The following is a 19,655-nucleotide window of genomic DNA, read 5'->3' on the forward strand; positions in this document are numbered from 1 at the left end:
AAAACACTTAGAACAGTTCTTGAGCCTTGTGTACTTTGGAAAAAAGTACACTTTCAATCCCTTAAACCAGTGAGTTAAATCTGGCTGAATTCAAATCTTTGCAGCTGTACTCAAGGTCACAATCCAAACTGGACTCTCACCCAGCCACGCTGTCACATTTATTAAATAACAGATGTGGAGTACGGTGTCCAAATCTGGTTGCCCAGTTATAGGAAGGATATTATCCAGCCGGAGAGATTTCAGAAAAGGTGTTCCTGAATGTTGCCAGGTAGGGAAGGTTTCAGTTATAAGGACAGGCTAGGAATTTTTCCACTGGAGTGTAGGCGGTTGAGAGGTGAACTTATATAAGTTTACAAAATAATGAGGGGGTACCGAGAGAGTTATTGGTCATTGTCTTTTCTCTAAAATGGGGGATTTCAAGACTAAGAGGCACATTTTTAAGGTGAGAGGAGAGAGATTTTAAAAAGACATGACAGGCAATTTTTTTTTTTTACACGGGGTGGGTTGGGGGTGGTTCGCACGTGGAATGAACTTCCTGAGGAAGTGGTGGATGTGGGTACAATTACAACATTTAAAAGATATTTGGATAAGGACACGAATAGGAAAGGTTTGGAAGGATATGGGCGAGGAGCAGGCAGGTGGGATGAGTTTACTTTGAGATTATATTCAGCATGGACTGGTTGGACCGAAGGGTCTGTTTCTATGCTGTACGACTCGATGACAGACTTGTCACTTTCTCTGAGCATTTCTGGCATATTACTCAGGTCGCCCCATACTATAAATTTAGCTGGAGGCTGCGTCTGTGTTCAGTGTGGATCATATAAAAGGTCAGTATCAATCAACGATCAGAAAATAGAGTAAGTCACCACTTAGATAACAAACGAGCTAACGTTGGTTTGTACTGAGTCTTTCATGAATTCAGCAAGTTCAACCCACATCATCACAGTCATTGAAGTACAATCTGAATCACACAGAATGAGGGCTTTGTGCTGGCAATATAGTGGTTAGTTCACCAAAACAGAAGGGAGGAACATGACCACATAAACTGCCTCTGTGAGAAATACTGGCTGCAGCTCCCTCACAATAACATCACCGTCTCTTTCACATCCATTCGAGAAGAAAGTTGAACCCTCATTTTAAATGTCTATCCGAAAGCACAAGTGTCACAGAAATATAGAAAATAGGAGCTGTAGGCCATCCGGCCCTTTGAGCCTGCTCCACCATTCAATACATTGATCACTGACTACCCAACTCAGTGCCCTGCTCCCGCTTTTGCTCCATACCCTTTCATCCCTTCAGACCTAAAATCTACATCCAAGCCCTTCTTGGAGGTATTCAATATTTTGGCAGAGAATCCCACAGGGTGAAGACATTCTACTCAACTCACTACCAATTGGCTTAGTTATGAAAGTGTACAAGTGTACTGTACCTTTAAGAGAGTGAATGCCTTAGAGAGGCACACAGTGCTGGACAATTTACATCGTAACATTTGGTCCAGCAGCTAGGAATAACTGGTTGCCTGGATACAAAAACAAATTTGAACGTGACCAGTTTAAATTATACCCCAAAAAAAAAAACACCAAACTCCAATCAAGTTTGAATTGAGTATATTGACAATATTAAAGCCAATGACACAATCTGATGCATTGGGGTACAAGACCGGGGAAAATTGAACAGTTGAGGGGGAACTACCAAAAGACCAACAGTTGTAGATTGCTTGTCGAGACTGTCTGAGAGGTACCTGTCTAGAGAAGGAATTTGCACAGAGAAAGACACTGACACCAACCTGGACAGCATATCTACATAAAGAAGATTCAACAGCTGGCTGGCTTTGAAATTTGAATTTTTCGGTAAATCTTACTCAGGGGCTTTATAGGACTACTATTATAGAAGGGAAAGTAAAAGATAGGTTAGAGGAAGGAGTTGTAAGTAGTTGTTAGTTAATTATTCTCTGTCATACTTTCAAGTTGTTAATTTTTACTTTAAATAGTTCTTGGCCTCTTGAATTTTCATAGATTACTACATGCGATAAATCTTTTCTCTGTCGCTGGCTTAAATTAAACAGGATTGTTTACCCCATGTTGTAATACTATCCCGTATCCTTAAACTGTGACCCCTACTTCTGGACTCCCCAGTCATCAGGAGAATCCTCCCCATCTGTTCCTGTTCACCGTTCAGCCACCGACTGAGGGAGCTGATCCCTCAACCAGCATCACCAGGGGAACCGGTCCTCCAGGTCAAGTGAAGTAACCAACAAACTGATAATTTTCAACCTTTCTATCAATCTATTTGGGTTCTGCCAGGTACTTATTATAATCTCAATGACTAGGACACCTTTGATTCATCCCTGCCACCACAATAGCCCAGTGGTTAGCACTGCTGTCTCACAGCACCAACGATCCAGGCTCAATTCCACCCTCGAGTGACTGTGTGGATTTTGCACATTCTCCCAATATCTGAGTGGGCTTCCTCCAAGAGTTCTGGTCCTCTCCCACTGTCCAAAGATGTGTAGGTTAGGTGGATTGGCCATGTGAAATTGCCTCATAGGGTGTCCAGGGATATGCAGGCTAGCTGGGTTAACCATGGGAAGTGTTGGGTTACAGGGATAGAGGGTCGTGGGGGTGTTTTGTCTGGCAGGGGGAATACTCTTCAGTGTTGACTCGTTGGGCCGAATGGCCTGCTTCCACACTGTAGGCATTCTATGATTCTTTTATGATACCCCCTCTCCATGATGTATCAGTGTATTCCTAGACCATACGAATAATTTACAATAGGTTACAGCTCAATGATGAGTCACAGTGTAATTGAGTATTCTATACAAAGACTGAGCAGCAATGAAAAGGAAGCCACTGCTTTCTAAGTGGCTCAAAGGAACCTATAAAGACATCTGGATGGGGACATGAATAGAAAGAGTTGAGAGTGATGTTGGCAAATGGGACTGGATCAATTTAGGATATCTGGTCAGCATGGATGAGGTGGACAGAAGGGCCTGTTTCCATCCTGTGACAATATGGCTGCAGGATGGGTTTTGCTCAATTTTAACCACATTCTTGGGGAGCCCTAACCCACAGCCTGCATCTTGGCAGGACTCTCATCAATCCCTCTCCAAAAGTCCATAAAATGACTATCAGTGCGGGAACTCTGGATATCATAGCGGCAGGAAGGAGCTCTGTTCGATATGTCAAATATGAAGGATCATTGTTCGTAGAGGGAGTTTTCCTCTACATCAAACAAATGTTTTTCCACTCAATGCCTGATGTTGACACTGGATGTAGACATTCCCATTCCTCGCCTTCTGCAGCCCTCGAGAAAGTCCAACCAGAATTCTTGTGCCCCACCCAGCCGTCAAGAAAGCTACACAGCCTTTGATCTTCAGAATAGTCAGGAGGTGATGGTAGAATCTAATATCACATTTGGCTCAAGATTAGATTACATTACAGTGTGGAAACAGGCCCTTCAGCCCAACAAGTCCACACCGACCCGCCGAAGCGCAACCCACCCATACCCCTACATTTACCCCTTACCTATCACTACGGGCAATTTCCCATGGCCAATTCACCTAACCTGCCCATCTTTGGACTGTGGGAGTAAACTGGAGCACCCGGAGGAAATCCACACAGACACGGGGATAACGTGCAAACTCCACACGGTCAGTCGCCTGAGGCGGGAATTGAACCCGGGTCTTTGGCGCTGTGAGGCAGCAGTGCTAACCACTGTGCCACCATGCCACCCACTAGCAACTTGCAACACTTCCACTTGCAGTCAGATTGTTATGATTGAATCCCTTGTGGCAATATGAGAGAAACAGAGGATTCTTCGGTTGTCCAGGACAACAGTCCTTTTGTAGCTAATTATCTAATGACCGCTTGTGGGATCTTTCTGTGTGCATTCTGACTGCTGCAGCGACCTGCATAACAAATGCTGCACTCCAGAATAATTCCTTCCATGAATCCCTGAGGATGTTGCTAAACAACATAGCAAATAAGGTTTTATTTTTAAAAAATCTGAGCAACAACTTTAAGTCTAACTAAATGGAACCCAAATTTAATCCAATTGTCAAATAACGTTTGGGCTCAAATGTTAAATTGAAATGCTTCACTTTTTTTTTTCCCTTCCTTATAAACATTTTGGAAACAGGAACAACTCCTGGGTAAAATAGGTTTCATCTTGAGACCAATTCTAAATACATATAGTCAGACCAGATATCCTAAATTAATCTAGTCCCATTTTCCAGCACTTGGCCCATATCCATCTAAACCCTTCCTATCCACCTACCCATCCAGATGCCTTTTAAATGCTGTAATTGTACCAGCCTGCACCACTTCCTCTGGCAGCTCATTCCATACACAATCACCCTGTGAGAAAAAGTTGTCCCTTGGGTCCCTTTTATATCTTTTCCTTCTATGCCCTCTAGTCCTGGACTCCCCACCACATGAAAAGACCTTGCCTACTTACCCTATTCATGCCCCTCATGATTTTACAAACCTCTATCAGGTCACCCCCTCAGCCTCTGATGCTCCAGGGAAAACAGCCTCAGTCTATTCAGCCTTTCCATGTAGCTCAGACCCTCCAATCCTGGCAATATGTTTGTAAATCTTTTCTGAACCCTTCCAAGTTTCATAACATCCTTTCCATAGCAGGGAGACCAGAAGTGCATACAGTCTTCCAAAGGTGGCCTAACCAATGTCCTGTACAGCCACAACATGAACTCCCAACTCTTATACTCAATGCATTGACCAATAAAGGCAAGCATTCCAAATGTCTTCTTCACTATCCTATCTCCGTGCGGCTCCACTTTCAAGGAACTATGAACTTGCACTCCAAGGTCCCTTTGTTCAGCAACTCTCCAGGACCTTACCATTAAGTGTATAAGCCCTGCCCTGATTTGCTTTTCCAAAATGCAGCACCTCACATTTATCTAAATTAAACCCCATCTGCCACTCCTCAGCCCATTGGCCCATCTGGTCAAGATCCTGTTGTACTCAGAGGTAATTTTCTTCACTGTTCATACCTCCAATTTTGGTGTCATCTGCAAACTTACTAACTAAACCTCCTCTGTTCACATTCAAATCATATGACAAAATGCAGTGGACCTAACATCAATTCTTGTGGCACTCCACTGGTCACAGGCCTCCAGTCTGAAATGCAACCCTCTACCACCACCCTCTGTCTTCTACCTTCGAGCCAGTTCTGTATCCAAATATTGAAGCTTCCTTGGAAGTTTGAACTATCCTGCACTTATGTTTTAGCAGTACCTCTTGATTCTGCACATACATTTATCAGGAAGAACTGTCAAAAGCAGAAGAAATAAATCTGTGGGCATTCAAAATCCAATCCCCAAATAATCATGGCTCCAAACTACAAAGGGTTAATCTACTGTGACTTATGCAGCCCTCATACTTTTGCATCTTGCACAAATTTTTGTGACTTTTCCACTGGCAGTGCTTTCAGATTCTTGGAGCCCAGGTTCTGAACATCCTCCCAATAAATGCCTCTGTCTCACTCTCTCTTTAAGAAACTTAAAATCTGTATGGAATGAGCTGCCATAGGAAGTGGTCGAGGCTGGTACAACTGCAACATTTATGAGGCATCTGGATGGGTATATGAATAGGGATATGGTCCAAGTGCCGGCAAATGGGACTAGATTGGGTTAGGATATCTGGTCAGCATGGACGGGTTAGACTGAAGGGTCTGTTTTCGTGCTGTACATCTCTATGACTCTTCTGAAATAAAGTATTTGATCACCAGTTGGAACAACTGTACATGGCTCATTATCAATTGTTCCTGTAAAATGCCTTGGGAAATTTTAATCTATCAATCAACAACAGGAATGCTCTTGTTAAACAGGATGGTAAAAGAAATAGCCTACTTGATCACAAATTAAAGTGGGACAGGGGCTATTTGCACAGCACATAACATCAACTCACTCATCCATCAAACACAATCCAAACAAAAACACGCCACATGATTTGCACAAAACCAATGTGATTTCTCCAAGTTGGCAGCAAACTTAGTCCTGTGCAGGCCAATATGCTGCAGACAATAACAAATCTTTAGTACTTACTGAGGAATTCTGCACAACAGAAAAGAGAAAAACCATGACTGTGTGCTTTGGAATTGTTCCCCTACAAAAGGTAAATCAAGAAAGAATGAACTTGCACTTGCATAAGGCCCTTTATCATCTCCAGATTATCTTGAAGTGCTTCAAAGCCGATAAGTTATTTTGTGAGGTGTCATCACCGTGCAATGTAGAGGAAACGGTTTTTATGTAGTCTGCGTGTTTTGGCGTCTGTACAACTGCGAGATCCCTCTCCCTCTACATCAGATACCAATGCCACAAACTTCACTCATCACCAGCCCCATCTCTGGGTGATTTCATTTCAATTTCTTACTGGAATAATGAACAAGAATGCACAACCCGTTGCCACGTGAAGTTCTCACAACACATACCATGGGTGCATTTAAAGAATAACTTAGCTCATTAGAAAGGAATCAAAAGTATGAAAGGAGTTGGTTTGTATACAACATAATCATCAGCACAGACCAAATGGCTTGTTGCACTTCACTTGCTATATTCATAAACTCTCCTATGTCTTTACCTTCCCCTTCCATATCAAGATCCATTTTAATACATCATTCCTTCCTAAATTCTTCTTTTGGCTTTGAGTTTTGATTGCACATTGGGACAAAGGTAGAGATTGCATTCAGGACTCTCTTTATTTTAGAAATGGTAAAATCGAAGCAACTCACTGTTGTGTCGCTTCTCTTCCCATCTTCAGTAACCTTCCCAGAACCTGCCACTGGGTTGTGAATGGAGTCAACTCCTTCCCTGACCTTTCCCCAGTTCCTGCTTGGTGTCTGGCCTGCTGTGAAGTGCCTGGAGACATTTCGCCACATGGGGACCCTACACAGGAGCTTAGCTTTTCCAAGTGTTTCTTAAAAGCACATCACTAGGGCGAGTTCATGCATACTTACCAAAGACAGAGAAAGTCTTCAAAGTGCCCCATATAGATCACACATATTCTTGGTGAAACACATATTCCCTATGCCCGAAACGTCAATTCCCCTGCTCCTCAGATGCCGACCTGCTGTGCTTTTCCAGCAGCACACTCTGTACTGGGATCAGGCCCATGAACTTACTCACACCTTGTTTCCTTAATTGTGCCTGAAATTCCATTTTACTTCTAATTGCCAAAAGCAAAACTGATCTTTTTCACTTTGTCTTCTCTGATTGTAAATTCTGTGCTTTTTCTTACCTATCTGCTTTCTCTTTAGTGTCTGCATCTGCTCAATGTCTTCATCCTCCAGCTCTCTTGCCGATCAATCAAACTACTTTGTAAGTCAGGCCACACAATTCCCGGTCTTAACCTTCTTCCTGCGTGTACTGCTTCCAGGACAAGGAGACTGTGTCACGTGGATCAGTTTTCTTTTTAAATCCAAGAAATTTAAAATTGGATCAACTGGAAAAGGATCAAGTTTCTTAAAATTATCTTCTGAAAACATATTTAAAAAGAATGCTACAGGTAGGATGCTGTGAAATTTGAAATGGATCAGAAAAGATTTCCAAGGATGTTGCCAGGGTTGGTGGGTTTGAGCTGTAGGGAGAGGCTAAACAGGCTGGGGCTGTTTTCCCTGGAGCGTCAGAGGCTGAGGGGTGACCTTACAGAGGTTTATAAAATCATGAGGGACCTGGATAGGGTAAATAGACAAGACTCACAGCCTCATTCCTGATGAAAAGCTTTTGCCTGAAACATTGACTTTCCTGCTCCTCGGATGCTGCCTGACCGCTGTGCTTTCCCAGCACCACTCTACTCTCAAATAGACATAGTCTTTGCCCTGGAGTGAGAGTGTCCAGAATTAGAGGGCATAGGTTTAGGGTGAGAGGGGCGAGATTTAAAAGGGACCTAAGGGGCAACGTTTTCACACAGAGGGTGGTGAGTGTATGGGATGAGCTGCCAGAGTAAGTGGTGGAGGCTGGTATAATTGCAACAATTAAAAGGCATCTGGATGGGTATATGAATAGGAAAAGTTTAGAGGCATACAGGCTAAATGCTGGCAAATGGGGCTAGATTAATTTAGAATATCTGGTTGGCATGGATGAGTTGTTTCCTGTGCTGTGTCTCCAGTTAAAGATTCCATAAATATCTAACGAAAGATCACACATATTTCCCTATCGTACAGCGACCAAGTCAAATATTACCACATCTACATCTTCGCAACAGCCAGAATAAAATGATAACACAACATTGCCACTGGTAATCCCTCATGCTGGAACTTGGAATTAAAAAGTCTCTCTAAATAAAGATTTGTACCGCTGCAGGGTTGCGAGACCAATTAGATCACCGCCCAACATTGAGAAGGACAATGTAAATTGTTTCTTTATAATCATTGGCATCCATTCAATTTGAGTATACTAAGTTAACTTCTGTATTTATGTCACACCATCTGACTCCCACAGCCTTTGAATAGAATCAAAGTTCCTGTTCTTCCAGGATTGCATTTGGAATTAGCTGAGTTTATTAAGCGTACACACTGTGAACTAGCCTTCTGAAACTGGAATTAAACTAATCAGCAGCATGAAAGCATGGAGAAATCACACTTCTCAATGTATTTATCACAACATGATCAAACAGTTTCATGATTAACCGTATGTCAAGTGCAAGACAACACTGGCATGGGGTAAAGGGCAACATCTAGCGGGTGCTGTTACAAGTGTGGCAGAAAGAAAACTAGAAAGAGCTTACCATAGCATTTTGCTAAACCAGCTGCTGACTGGGATAACCAACATTCATTCACCAGCACCAACATACACCGTTGTTAGTACAAAACAAAACAAAACCACAACCTCACTGAAGTGATTGTAATTGAGGTCGGCCTAGTGGACAATGAGTTCTCGGATTGGACCAGGTTAACAGCCCCAATCAGGGAGCCCTGGCTGACAGATATTCATGTGAAGCACCTAGAACAGAAGGGTTCTGTTCACTCCGAGAGCTGGCTCAAGGTCAAGGACTCTCCGTGTGTAAATGACTCCACATGACTTGGTGATGGGATACCGGCCTCTGTGGAGTTATTTCAAAACTCCCATCAATTAGTTAAAATTCAAACTTGTGGCCATTTCCAAAGGATTTTAGACAGATCCTAAAATAGAAACCCCATCAAACAGAGAGCCTGGATTTGAGCAGTTCATGGGTTTTTCACAGCTAGAGAGTGTGACAATGCTGTCACTTTAAAACAGTTATTTTGTCCTTGCGTTTTCTTTCCCCTCAAGAGGGTTCATAAAGGCAGAGGTGCTGAAATGTCTACTTTAACAATGGTAGGAGAGTGGCCAGTATGCCCAGTTAAGGTTTTTTAGTTTGGTTTAGTTGTACCAGTGAGAAGCTGATGCTTTAGCTGTAGCAGAGAAACTGCTGTAGTGCAGCAAAGGGTTCCAAGCTTCAGCAGACAATGCATGACTGACTTTTCGCTCTGAAATCTCTCCTGCCCGTAAGAACCTGTGTTTGAATTAGCTTTTTGCCAAGGGGTGTATTCATGGGATGTTACTGGAGTTAAGTTGGTGCGTCAGGTCAGTTAAGTTTTCCAGTAGTTAAGTTATTCTAAATACAGTTTTCTTTTGCTCGTGTTTCAACTGTAGTGTTTAAATAAATTCTGTTTTGCTTAAAGCCGAGTGGTTTAACCAGCTGCATCTCTCCTATAGCATCCACTCACTCCTACCCTTAAAATAAGAAAACATTAGGGTCTAGGCTGCCTTCTTAAAATATTTTGAGGGTACCTGGGCTGGTCCATAACAAGAGACAGGACACAGGTATTGTACCTCAAGGTAAGGGAGTCCAAATTTAGGGAGTGTCGGTTTCAGGTGAGAGGGGAAAGATTTAAATGGGACCTCAGGGGCAACCTTTTCAGACAGAGGGTAATGCATTGATGGAATGGGCTACCAGAGGAAGCTGGTAGAGGCAGGTAAAATTAACATTAAAAAGCCATTTGAACAGGTACATGGGAGGGAAAGGTTGAGAGGCTATGGGCCGAATGCAGGCAAATGGGACTAGTTCAGTTTAAGAAACCCGGGTGAGTTGGGCTGAAGGGCCTGTTTCCGTGCTGAATGACACTAAAGAACCTCCGACTCCCAGCTACACATGCAGAACTTTGGCCCATCCAAGCCGAAACCCCTGGGTTCAAACGTTAACCAGCTCGAGACCCTCAAACCGCACTTCCACAACTTCAAGGCTAAGCCCCTTCAGCTCAGACAAAGTAACGGGCTGGTGATTGCATGAAACTGGGAAATTCTAGAGCATTCTAAAAACACAGGTTTCCACAACATAGGACTGTGTTCGAAAGCAGTTTGGAAACTGCTGTCTTATCCTCATGAAGCAAGCTCGAGGAGATGTTGTTTACAAAGACTGCCTCATCTTACATCACCTACCACCAGACCCGACTCTAATATGATCCAAATGTCTTTAGGAAGTAGTGGAGGACCATTTCTGATTAGATTAAAGTAAATTAATCAGCAGTACTAACGCAGTTTGAGAGGTCACACTTGTTAATCCACTTGTCATAATGTCATTAGTCAGAAAAATAACTATCGGTTTCACAATAACCGGAATCCAAGTTCAAAACATGTGACATAGGAAAAAGGCAATATCTAGACGGTCCAATTGGAAGTGGGATAATCCCAAATCCAAGTCCATCCACAAAAATAAGGTCCATTTATTTCACCAACTTACCTCTCGCACCCTTCAATAGGGCTTCTTGAAGTTGGCAATGTCATTGTGCTTGGATAAAGTTAAAAATCACCCGACACCAGGTTATAGTCCAATAGGTTTATTTGCACGTACAAGCTTTCGGAGCGCTGCTCCTTATTCAGGTAGCTACCTGATGAAGGGACAGCGCTCAGAAAGCTAGTGATTCCAAATAAACCTGTTGGACTATAACCTGGTGCTGTGTGATTTTTAACTTTGCCCACTCCAGTCCAACACTGGCACCTCTACATTGTGCTTGGAATTATACACTAGTGGAACATTCCTCAACACCAACATTTTGTATCGAGGAAAGTTACATCTTTCACCACATACACATCTCATCCATTCCGAGCTTGAATCTACAACCCCAGTTTGTCCCAGAGCAGACACTCAGACTGAAATCTTCTCTGGGATTCAGTGTGTCTATTCCATACTGGATTTTAATTACCTTTCCCCTCGAACACCCTTCATGCCCCTGATAGATCTAACCTCATAACTCAGGTGGTCAGTTCCCTCTTTGTACTCCCCCCAAGGCCAGGATATCCCAACAGCTCAACGATTGCCCGTTCTGCACATAATACTCACCGTGAAGACAAGAAAAATTGTGCTTTATGCACCAGAGCCCTCATTTATTCTTGCAATTCATTCCTGATTATTATCACTTACTTCTAAGTGATGAGCAAAGAATTATAGAATCCCAACACCGTGGGGCAGCATGGTGACTCAGTGATTAGCACTGTTGCCTCCCAGCACCAGGGACCTGCCTCAGGTAACTGTCTGTGTGGAGTTTGCACATTCTCCCTGTGTCTGCGTGGGTTTCCTCCCACAGTCCAAAGATGTGCAGGTCAGGTGAATTGGTCATGCTAAATTGCCCATAGTGTTAGGTACATTAGTAAAAGGGAAATGGGTCTGGATGGGTTACTCTTCCGAGGATTGGTGTGGACTTGTTGGGCCAAAGGGCCTGTTTACACACTGTAGGGAATCTAATCTCATCAACAGTGTGGAAGCAGGCCATTCGGCCCGTTGAGTCCCCCTCTGAACAGCATCCCACTCAGATGTACCTGCATTTCCCATGGCTAACCCATTTAAACACTGGGACAATTTAGCATGGCCAATCCATCTAGACTGCACATCTTTGGACTGTGGGACGAAACCCACGCAGACATGGGGAGAATGTACAAACTCCAGACGGAGAGTTGCCTAAGGTGGAATTGAACCAGAGTCCCTGGCGCCGTGAGGCAGCAGTGCAAACCACTGAGCCATTCAACTCCACTTGTAAACAAAAGCAGCCAGTTCAACTTTGTCGTGAATCCCCAAAAGGCAAAAACAAAACTGCATTAGTAATTGCAAACATTCATCACAAAAGTCAAGGGAGTGTAGAGTTATTGAGGGGTGCTGCAGGTCTAAAACATGACTGATCGAAACCCGCGCTCTCTCCATTTTTCAGCACGCCTCATTGAGGGGAGCTGGTTGCAACATCATTTCATGAAACAAATGGGGTTTGAAATGTGAATCAGAAAAGCTGCTTGACTCACTTATCATCGTGGTGCCACCTGCCAAAGCTGCCTTTGTTCCCTGAAGAAAATCATCAGCGGTGGTGGTCCCCTTGTAGGGCATCTGGAATCGAGTGTGCACATCAATCCCGCCGGGGATAACCATCTTTCCATGAGCCTCGATGATCTTCACACCTCCAGGGACAATCAGATTGTCACCGATTTGTCTGGTGGTAAGAGACAAAACAAACACCCAGGTTCATAGTGTTTATTTTAAAAATCAGATGCTCACTTTTCTCTTTTGCCCTGCGCAAGAGAACAAAGTCCCCATTCCTTCTCCTCCATCTCATTCCACAAACCACGCACCAAATTAGAATCTGCTCTGAAGTTGTTCGGTTGTGTCTTTTCCAGCCAGATTTGAGTCCCTCCTGATGGGATTGAGTCTGTCGGGGGTGGGGTGTGGGGGTCTGACTGGCTCTCCAATTGTCTAAACAGCTCCTCATTCACATAGGCCCTAACATCATCCCAGTTACATTCAATGCTGTCACTGGATGCTCATGCATCAATCCTAGGAATGTCAGGACAGTGATTAACAGCAGGAAACCCTGGCCAATTATCAGTCTTTCTAATGGACAAGCACTTAGGCAAATCGCCCTCCACCCTAGTTACTCGGTTTTGTAACAGCTGGAATAACCAGAAGTAAAAACAGGAAATACTCAGCAGGTTTGGAGAGGGAACAGAGTTGATGGACAGAACTATCTCAAAACGTCAGTGGTTTTTTTTAGATTAGATTACTTACAGTGTGGAAACAGGCCCTTTGGCCCAACAAGTCCACACCGCCCCGCCGAAGCGCAACCCACCCATTCCCCTACATTTACCCCTTACCTAACACTACGGGCAATTTAGCATGGCCAATTCACCTGACCTGCACATTTTTGGACTGTGGGAGGAAACGGGAGCACCCGGAGGAAACCCACGCAGACACAGGGAGAACGTGCAAACTCCACACAGACAGACGCCCGAGGCTGGAATCAAACCCGGGTTCCTGGCGCAGTGAGGCAGCAGTGCTAACCACTGAGCCACCATGCCGCCCTGTATCTGTAGAAAATCCAGAAGGTGATTCTGTAAGATTTCTACTCAGCAAGACTCACAGGTCTTGCAAACTGCAACTTCCAAAAGGTACAGGGATCAAATCGTCTTCTAAGTGTAACTTCACCAATGGTAGCAATTGCAGCAAAGCTTCCTTGCTATTGTCCTCCAAGTGCTCGAACCCATTAGCTGTCACTAAACGGTGAATGGGATCCAGGCTGAATCCTCCCTTAATCCCCTCCCTGTATCAGCTGGGCCTGGGAGGTCACTTGCTCACTCTCAGTGATGCCCTGCTTGGATCTAGCCAACTTGGGACAGACCAATGAATGAACTTGGTGGGGTTAGGGTGGGGGGTCAAATAATTCCCTTCACTCAGACATCTGCAGCCTTCGGACACATTCCGATTAGTCGCATGACGGTTCTGGCTCGTGAGAAAAAAAACAGCAAAGTTACCACACTGGATGATCTCAGCAAATGGAAACTAATCGTCATGAATTGTGGTTGAGCTGGCAGATGAGATGATTAGAGCAAATTACTAACGGAAAATAAATGACTGGGGAAGTTACTCTAGACTATCCCAATTGAGAAACTAAGTTGCAGAACAAGAAAAACCCTAGGTTTAGTCCCTGATTGATGAGGGAAGTGATAACTGACATAAATGTCGCTTGACAGGATGAGACAAAAACAGGGAGGGACCCTTGTCTTGACTGACACAGGTGGACATTAAAGTAGGAAAGAAAGTGGCTTGACCCTAAACCTCCCCCCATTCCACTCCATATCCAAAGGGCAACTAGCTGGGCTCTATCTTGGGTCACAGATGAAGGGGGTTAATGCGGGTGGGGTTACCAGAGGAGTTGTGGAAGATACGTACTCTAGTACTCTTCACTGGATGGGTGTTGGGGAGAAGTGAAGGGGTGGCAGGGAGGTGGAACAGAATGGATGGGAGGAGAGATTTCATCCCATAAAAACATCAAGAAGGCCCATCCCAAATTCTGCTTCAAGCCCCAAACTCGCAAGCAACTGGAGCCAATTCATCACTGCATGGTGAGTGTATCAACTGGAGCCTAACAGCAGTCCAATGTGGAACCAAGATGCCATATTTTTAAAACTTTATTCTATTTAGGATGGAGGGTCCCCAACCATGAGTGTCCAGTGGCAGTCTGGTGAATAATGGGAAGGGACACACACACACACACACACACACACACACACACACACACACAAACCGTCTGATAACTGATTTCACACAGCAGTCCTACCATTGGTAGCGGAAACACAATTTGCAAATGCAGGACACCCCAATGCCCATTTTGGGCACAGGCACTGGGGTTGGTGGGGGGAAAGAGTGCTGGAGTGCTTTAACCACAAGGCACCAACTTCACATTTCAGATCCAAGAGGGGGAAAATCATGCCACACACTTGATCTTGTCCAGTTGACTTCCAACTCAGCAAGAAAGATTCATTAATCGTAATCAACCATCCTCGCAGGATTCCTACAGTGTGGATGCAGGCCACTCGGCCCATCGAGTTCCCGCCAACTCTCCCAAGAGCATCCCACCCAGACCCACACACCTCATCCGCATTGATGCCCTGGGGTTGAAGTGTTCCGAGGCGGAAAACGAGAACGCCTCATCTTCCGCCTTCAGAACACTTCAACCCCAGGGCATCAATGCGGATTTCACTAGTTTTCTTATTTCCCCTCCCCCCACCTTATCCCAGTTCCAACCTTGCAGGTTAGCACCATCCTCATGACTTGTCCTACCTGCCAATCTTCCTTCCCACCTATCCGCTCCACCCTCCTCTCTGACCTATCACCTTTACCCCCACCTCCATCCACCTATTGCACTCTTAGCTACCTTCTCCCCAACCCCACCTCCTCCCATTTATCTCTCCACCCCGCAGGCTCACAGCCTCATTCCTGAAGGGGTCCTACCCGAAACGTCGATTTTTCTGCTCCTCAGATGCTGCCTGACCTGCTGTGCTTTTCCAGCATCACTCTACTCTTATCTCTACATTTCCCATGGCCAATTCAACACATCCTGGACACCCAGAGTGATTTCCCATGGCCAACCCACCCTGACCTGCACATCTTTGGACTGTGGAAGGAAACCAGAGCACCCGGAGGAAATCCACGCAGACACGGGGAGAATGTGAAAACTCACCCAATGGTGGAATCAAACCCAGGTCCTGGTGCTGTGAGGCAGCAGTACTAACTGCTGAGCCCCTGCTGTCCATACTTACTGATTGCCACACTGGCAATGCCACAACCAGAGAGGGAGTCCCATTCCCTTTAACATTGCACCGTGTGTGATTTGGGCGGCACGGTGGCACAATGGTTAGCACTGTTGCCTCACAGCGCCAGAGACCCGGGTTCAATTCCCACCTCAGGTGACTGCGTGGAGTTTGCACGTACTCCCCGTGTCTGTGTGGGTTTCCTCTGGGTGCTCCGGTTTCCTCCCACAGTCCAAAAATGAGCAGGTTAGGTGAATTGGCCATGTTAAATTGCCCATAGTGTTAGGTGAAGGGGTAAATGTAGGGGAATGGGTCTAGGTGGGTTGCGCGTCGGTGTGGACTTGTTGGGCCGAAGGGCCTGTTTCCACACAATGAGTAATCTAATCTAATCTAATCAAAAATTGGAAACATACGGAGACTACACAAAGGAAAAAGTAAATGACTCTGACTAAACAATGAACAACGCTCACTGACTAATGTGGCGCAAATTGTCCGTGGGACCCGTCATTACAAATACAGCACGCAGCAGGAGACGTTCAGAAATCCCAGGGACCAGGAGGGAACTGTTATTATCATTCACTCCAATGGGGTTGGTTATCTTGAATGGAGGAGGTGGCTGTCTCAGAACAGCCAGATCTGGGAACAAGGCCACACAGCCTGTATTTTGCTTCCAGCTGGCCAATGATTGAATCAAAGGTTGTAGTAATTGAAGCATTTTCAGATAAAGAACAGCACAAGGCACTGTGCACACAAAAGGTTACAGTATAGAGACAGGGATAAAAACTTATTGGATACGCCCATCCTGTTAAAAGCTTCGTGCATGCCAACTCATTCCAAACTCTCGCCACAGACTAACCAATATGCATGGAAGATTCCAGAAGTATCTCCCTGATGTCTTATCTATCAGTATTTCTAAATCCTGCCAGATACTGGGGACAGAAGAAAGCTCCTCAAACACCTGTAGAACACCTCAGTCCCACAGTGAGTAGTCATTTGAAATGTAAACCCAGTAATGATGAGTCAGTAGTTGAAGTGCAAGCCAGGCTGGTACACAATTCATTGAATCCCTGTAGTGAGGAAACAGGCCCTTCGGCCCAACAAGTCCACACTGACCCTCCGAAAAGTAACCCTTCCCCACTACTCTAAATTTTCCCTTGACTTGTACAACTAACCTACACATCCTAAACACTAGAGGAAATTTAGTAAAGCCAATCCATCTAATCTGCACATCTTTCGATTTTGAGAGGAAAACCAGTGCACCCGCAGGAAACCCACACAGACACAGGGAGAATGTGCAAACTCCACACAGACAGTTGCCAGAGGCTGGAATCGAACCCGGGTCCCTGGCGCCGTGAGGCAGCAGTGCTAACCACTGAGCCACCGCGCTGCCCTGAAGATTCGGGCAAGGAACTTGGAGATTGTGACGTTTCCCCATCATGTTGGCATCACGGGACAGCAGTGATTTCAATTCTGATTGAAGGACTCAGTCCCAGATTCAATCATCCGAATTTTGGATTATCCAAACATGATCTCAAAGTCCCACAAAAATGCTATCCAATATCCAAACAAAATGCTCTCCGCCCATTTCATTTGGATAACCGAGGTTGCTCTGTATACCACTAACCGGGAGAGTTCCCACTAACACTTACTACCTGTATCAGGAGAGGTAGCAGTGTGACTGGCTGGTATCATAAGACTTCTGTACCAAGTTTTTCGCCCATCCCACTGCTCTCCTCACTTTTCTATCTTGACTTACCTCAAACCCAAAACAGAATTGAACCCTGTTGCTCACAGACCGCTGGTAACCAGTGACCTGATGATCCATCAAACACAAATCAAAATGCCACTAAAAAAGGTCAAGATGCTTCTCACTGTTTGGTCTTTGATGCCAAGCTATTCTCTGAGTTCACAAATTCACTCTATTTAAAGCATCATGCCTTTGGTCCATGCAACCATGAAAGGCCAATAGATGGTGTTTGGCTTATGGGTACCACCAATAGCAATGGTGCCTTAACGCCAAACTAAGCCTTCCCAAATATCTGTAGCACTACCATAGGTAAGCGTTAGGCCTTCTTTTTGAACCAGAGGTGGTGGGTTGTAATTGACTTACAACTGACCTCCAACCTCCCTTCCCCAAATAACACCACCAATTCTCCTTGGCATTGCTCGAGACTAAACTGGATCGATTACAACCTTGACATCACTTTTGACATTGAGAGGTGCTCCATGATATATTGGGATCGACATTAAGATCGTTGACCTCCTCCTCTAACTTGACCCAATGTCATATATCATGGCCCCAAGCAGAATGGCGTCAATCTGCATTGCAAGCCAGCCCTTCAGCCAACTGAGCACACCAACTCTCAATATAACCACTGCTGTTGCGTGCTGCAATAATTTTGCCAGAGGGCAAAACCTAGACACAGACTAAGAACAGGCGTTCCAAGTACATTTCTCATTTAGGTGATGGGACAAAGAAAATGGCACTTACTTGATGAGACCATCTTCCATGTAGAGATCAGCATAAAAAGACTGGTCATCGTTGACAACACGGCCTCCCTTGATCAGCAATCGGTCACTCTGTAAACAGAAACTCACTGTTATTTCCAGCTTATTAATCAAAACACAAGTCAGTCGATTCTGGGGACATCTGTAACCCAAATCTGGTCCCCAAGCTTGGATTGCTATGATTTGTGAAACACCTTAAAGGAAACTCAGCAATGTAGACCGTCAGCATTGCCAACCTTGCCAGATTCTCTTTAGGATCAATCCTGAGGAAACCATTGTGAGCAGTCCAGGAGAAAAGATGCTGCACTGTAAGGGCAGCATGATGGCTCAGTGGTTAGCACTGTTGCCTCACAGCGCCAGAGACCTGGGTTCGATTCTATCCTCAGGCAATTGTCTGTGTGGAGTTTGCATGCTCTCCTGTGTCTGTGTGGGTTTCCTAAAGATGCTCTGGTTTCCTCCCACAGTCCAAATATGTGCAGGTTGGGTGAATTGGCCATGCTAAATTGCCGGTAGTGTTCAGGGATGTGTAGGTAAGCTGCATTAGTCAGGGGAAATGCAGGATAATGAATCTGGGTGGGATACTCTTCAGAGGGTCGGTGTGGACTTGTTGGGCCGAAGGGCATGTTTCCACGCTGTAGAAATTCCAATTCTGAACGTTAAACAGATGTGTTTTCTTTTGGCAACTTTTCCTTGAACAGACTTAAATTTGGTTATTGGAAAATAGACTTGAAATAATGGTGAATATTAATTCCATCACACTCCTGGCTTGTGCTTGCAGATGGTAGACAGGATCTGCTCTGATGAAGAGTCATCTAGACTCGAAACATTAGCTTGCTCTCGCTCCATGGATGCTGTCTGACCTACTTTGATCTCCAACATTGGTTGTTTTCAGATGGTGGACAGGCTTTGGGAAGTCAGGAGGGGAGTTACTCATTGCAGTATCTAGATTAGAGTCGTGCTGGAAAAGCACAGGTCAGGCAGCATCCGAGAAGCAGGAAAATCGACGTTTCGGGCAAAAGCCCTTCATCAGGAATAGAGGCAGGGTGCCTGCAGAGTGGGGAGATAAATGAGAGGGGGGTGAGGGTGGGGTGAAAGTAGCATAGAGTAGAGACTCACTGAGGTTCTTGTAGAGAGAGGAGGGAAACTTCTTCAATGTAGGCATCCTTTTCCAGCCCCACTCTAATCTAGACTCTGGTTTCCAGCATCTGAAGTCCTTGTTTTTACCTACTTGATTTTAATCCTACTGCAAATCCTCTTGCAAGGATGCCTGCCTTGAAGAAGTTTTCCTCCTCTCTCTACAAGAACCTTAGCGAGTCTCTACTCTATGCTACTTTCGCCCCACCCTCACCCCCCTCTCATTTATCTCCCCACTCTGCAGGAACCCTGCCGCTATTCCCGATGAAGGGCTTTTGCCCAAAACGTCGATTTTCCTGCTCCTCGGATGCTGTGCTTTTCCAGCACCACTCTAATCTAGACTCTAGTTTCCAGCATCTGCAGCCCTTGTTTTTACCCACTCATTGCAGTATTCCTAGTCTCTGGCCTGCTCTTGTAGCCTCTGTGTTTATGTGATGAGTCCAGTTGAGTTCTGGTCAACGAAAAC

At 45.0% G+C, this 19,655-nt stretch overlaps 1 protein-coding gene across 4 annotated transcripts in view; it reads right to left on the reverse strand.

The window, feature by feature from the left end:
* Positions 1-19,655, reverse strand: part of LOC122556804 (dihydropyrimidinase-related protein 3-like) — a 270,164-nt gene that overhangs the window by 139,662 nt on the left and 110,847 nt on the right. For all 4 annotated transcript variants that reach the window (XM_087995490.1, XM_087995488.1, XM_087995487.1 and 1 more), the window contains exons 2-3: positions 18,039-18,127; positions 12,269-12,453 (exon numbers count right to left, since the gene is read on the reverse strand). In XM_087995490.1, the coding sequence (XP_087851616.1) occupies positions 12,269-12,453; positions 18,039-18,127 (274 nt within the window). The remainder of the gene's footprint in view (positions 1-12,268; positions 12,454-18,038; positions 18,128-19,655) is intronic.

This window comes from Chiloscyllium plagiosum, unplaced genomic scaffold (assembly GCF_037043375.1).
Source record: "Chiloscyllium plagiosum isolate Xiang-an unplaced genomic scaffold, Cpla_swu_hap1 HiC_scaffold_16, whole genome shotgun sequence".
NCBI classification, from domain to species: domain Eukaryota; kingdom Metazoa; phylum Chordata; class Chondrichthyes; order Orectolobiformes; family Hemiscylliidae; genus Chiloscyllium; species Chiloscyllium plagiosum.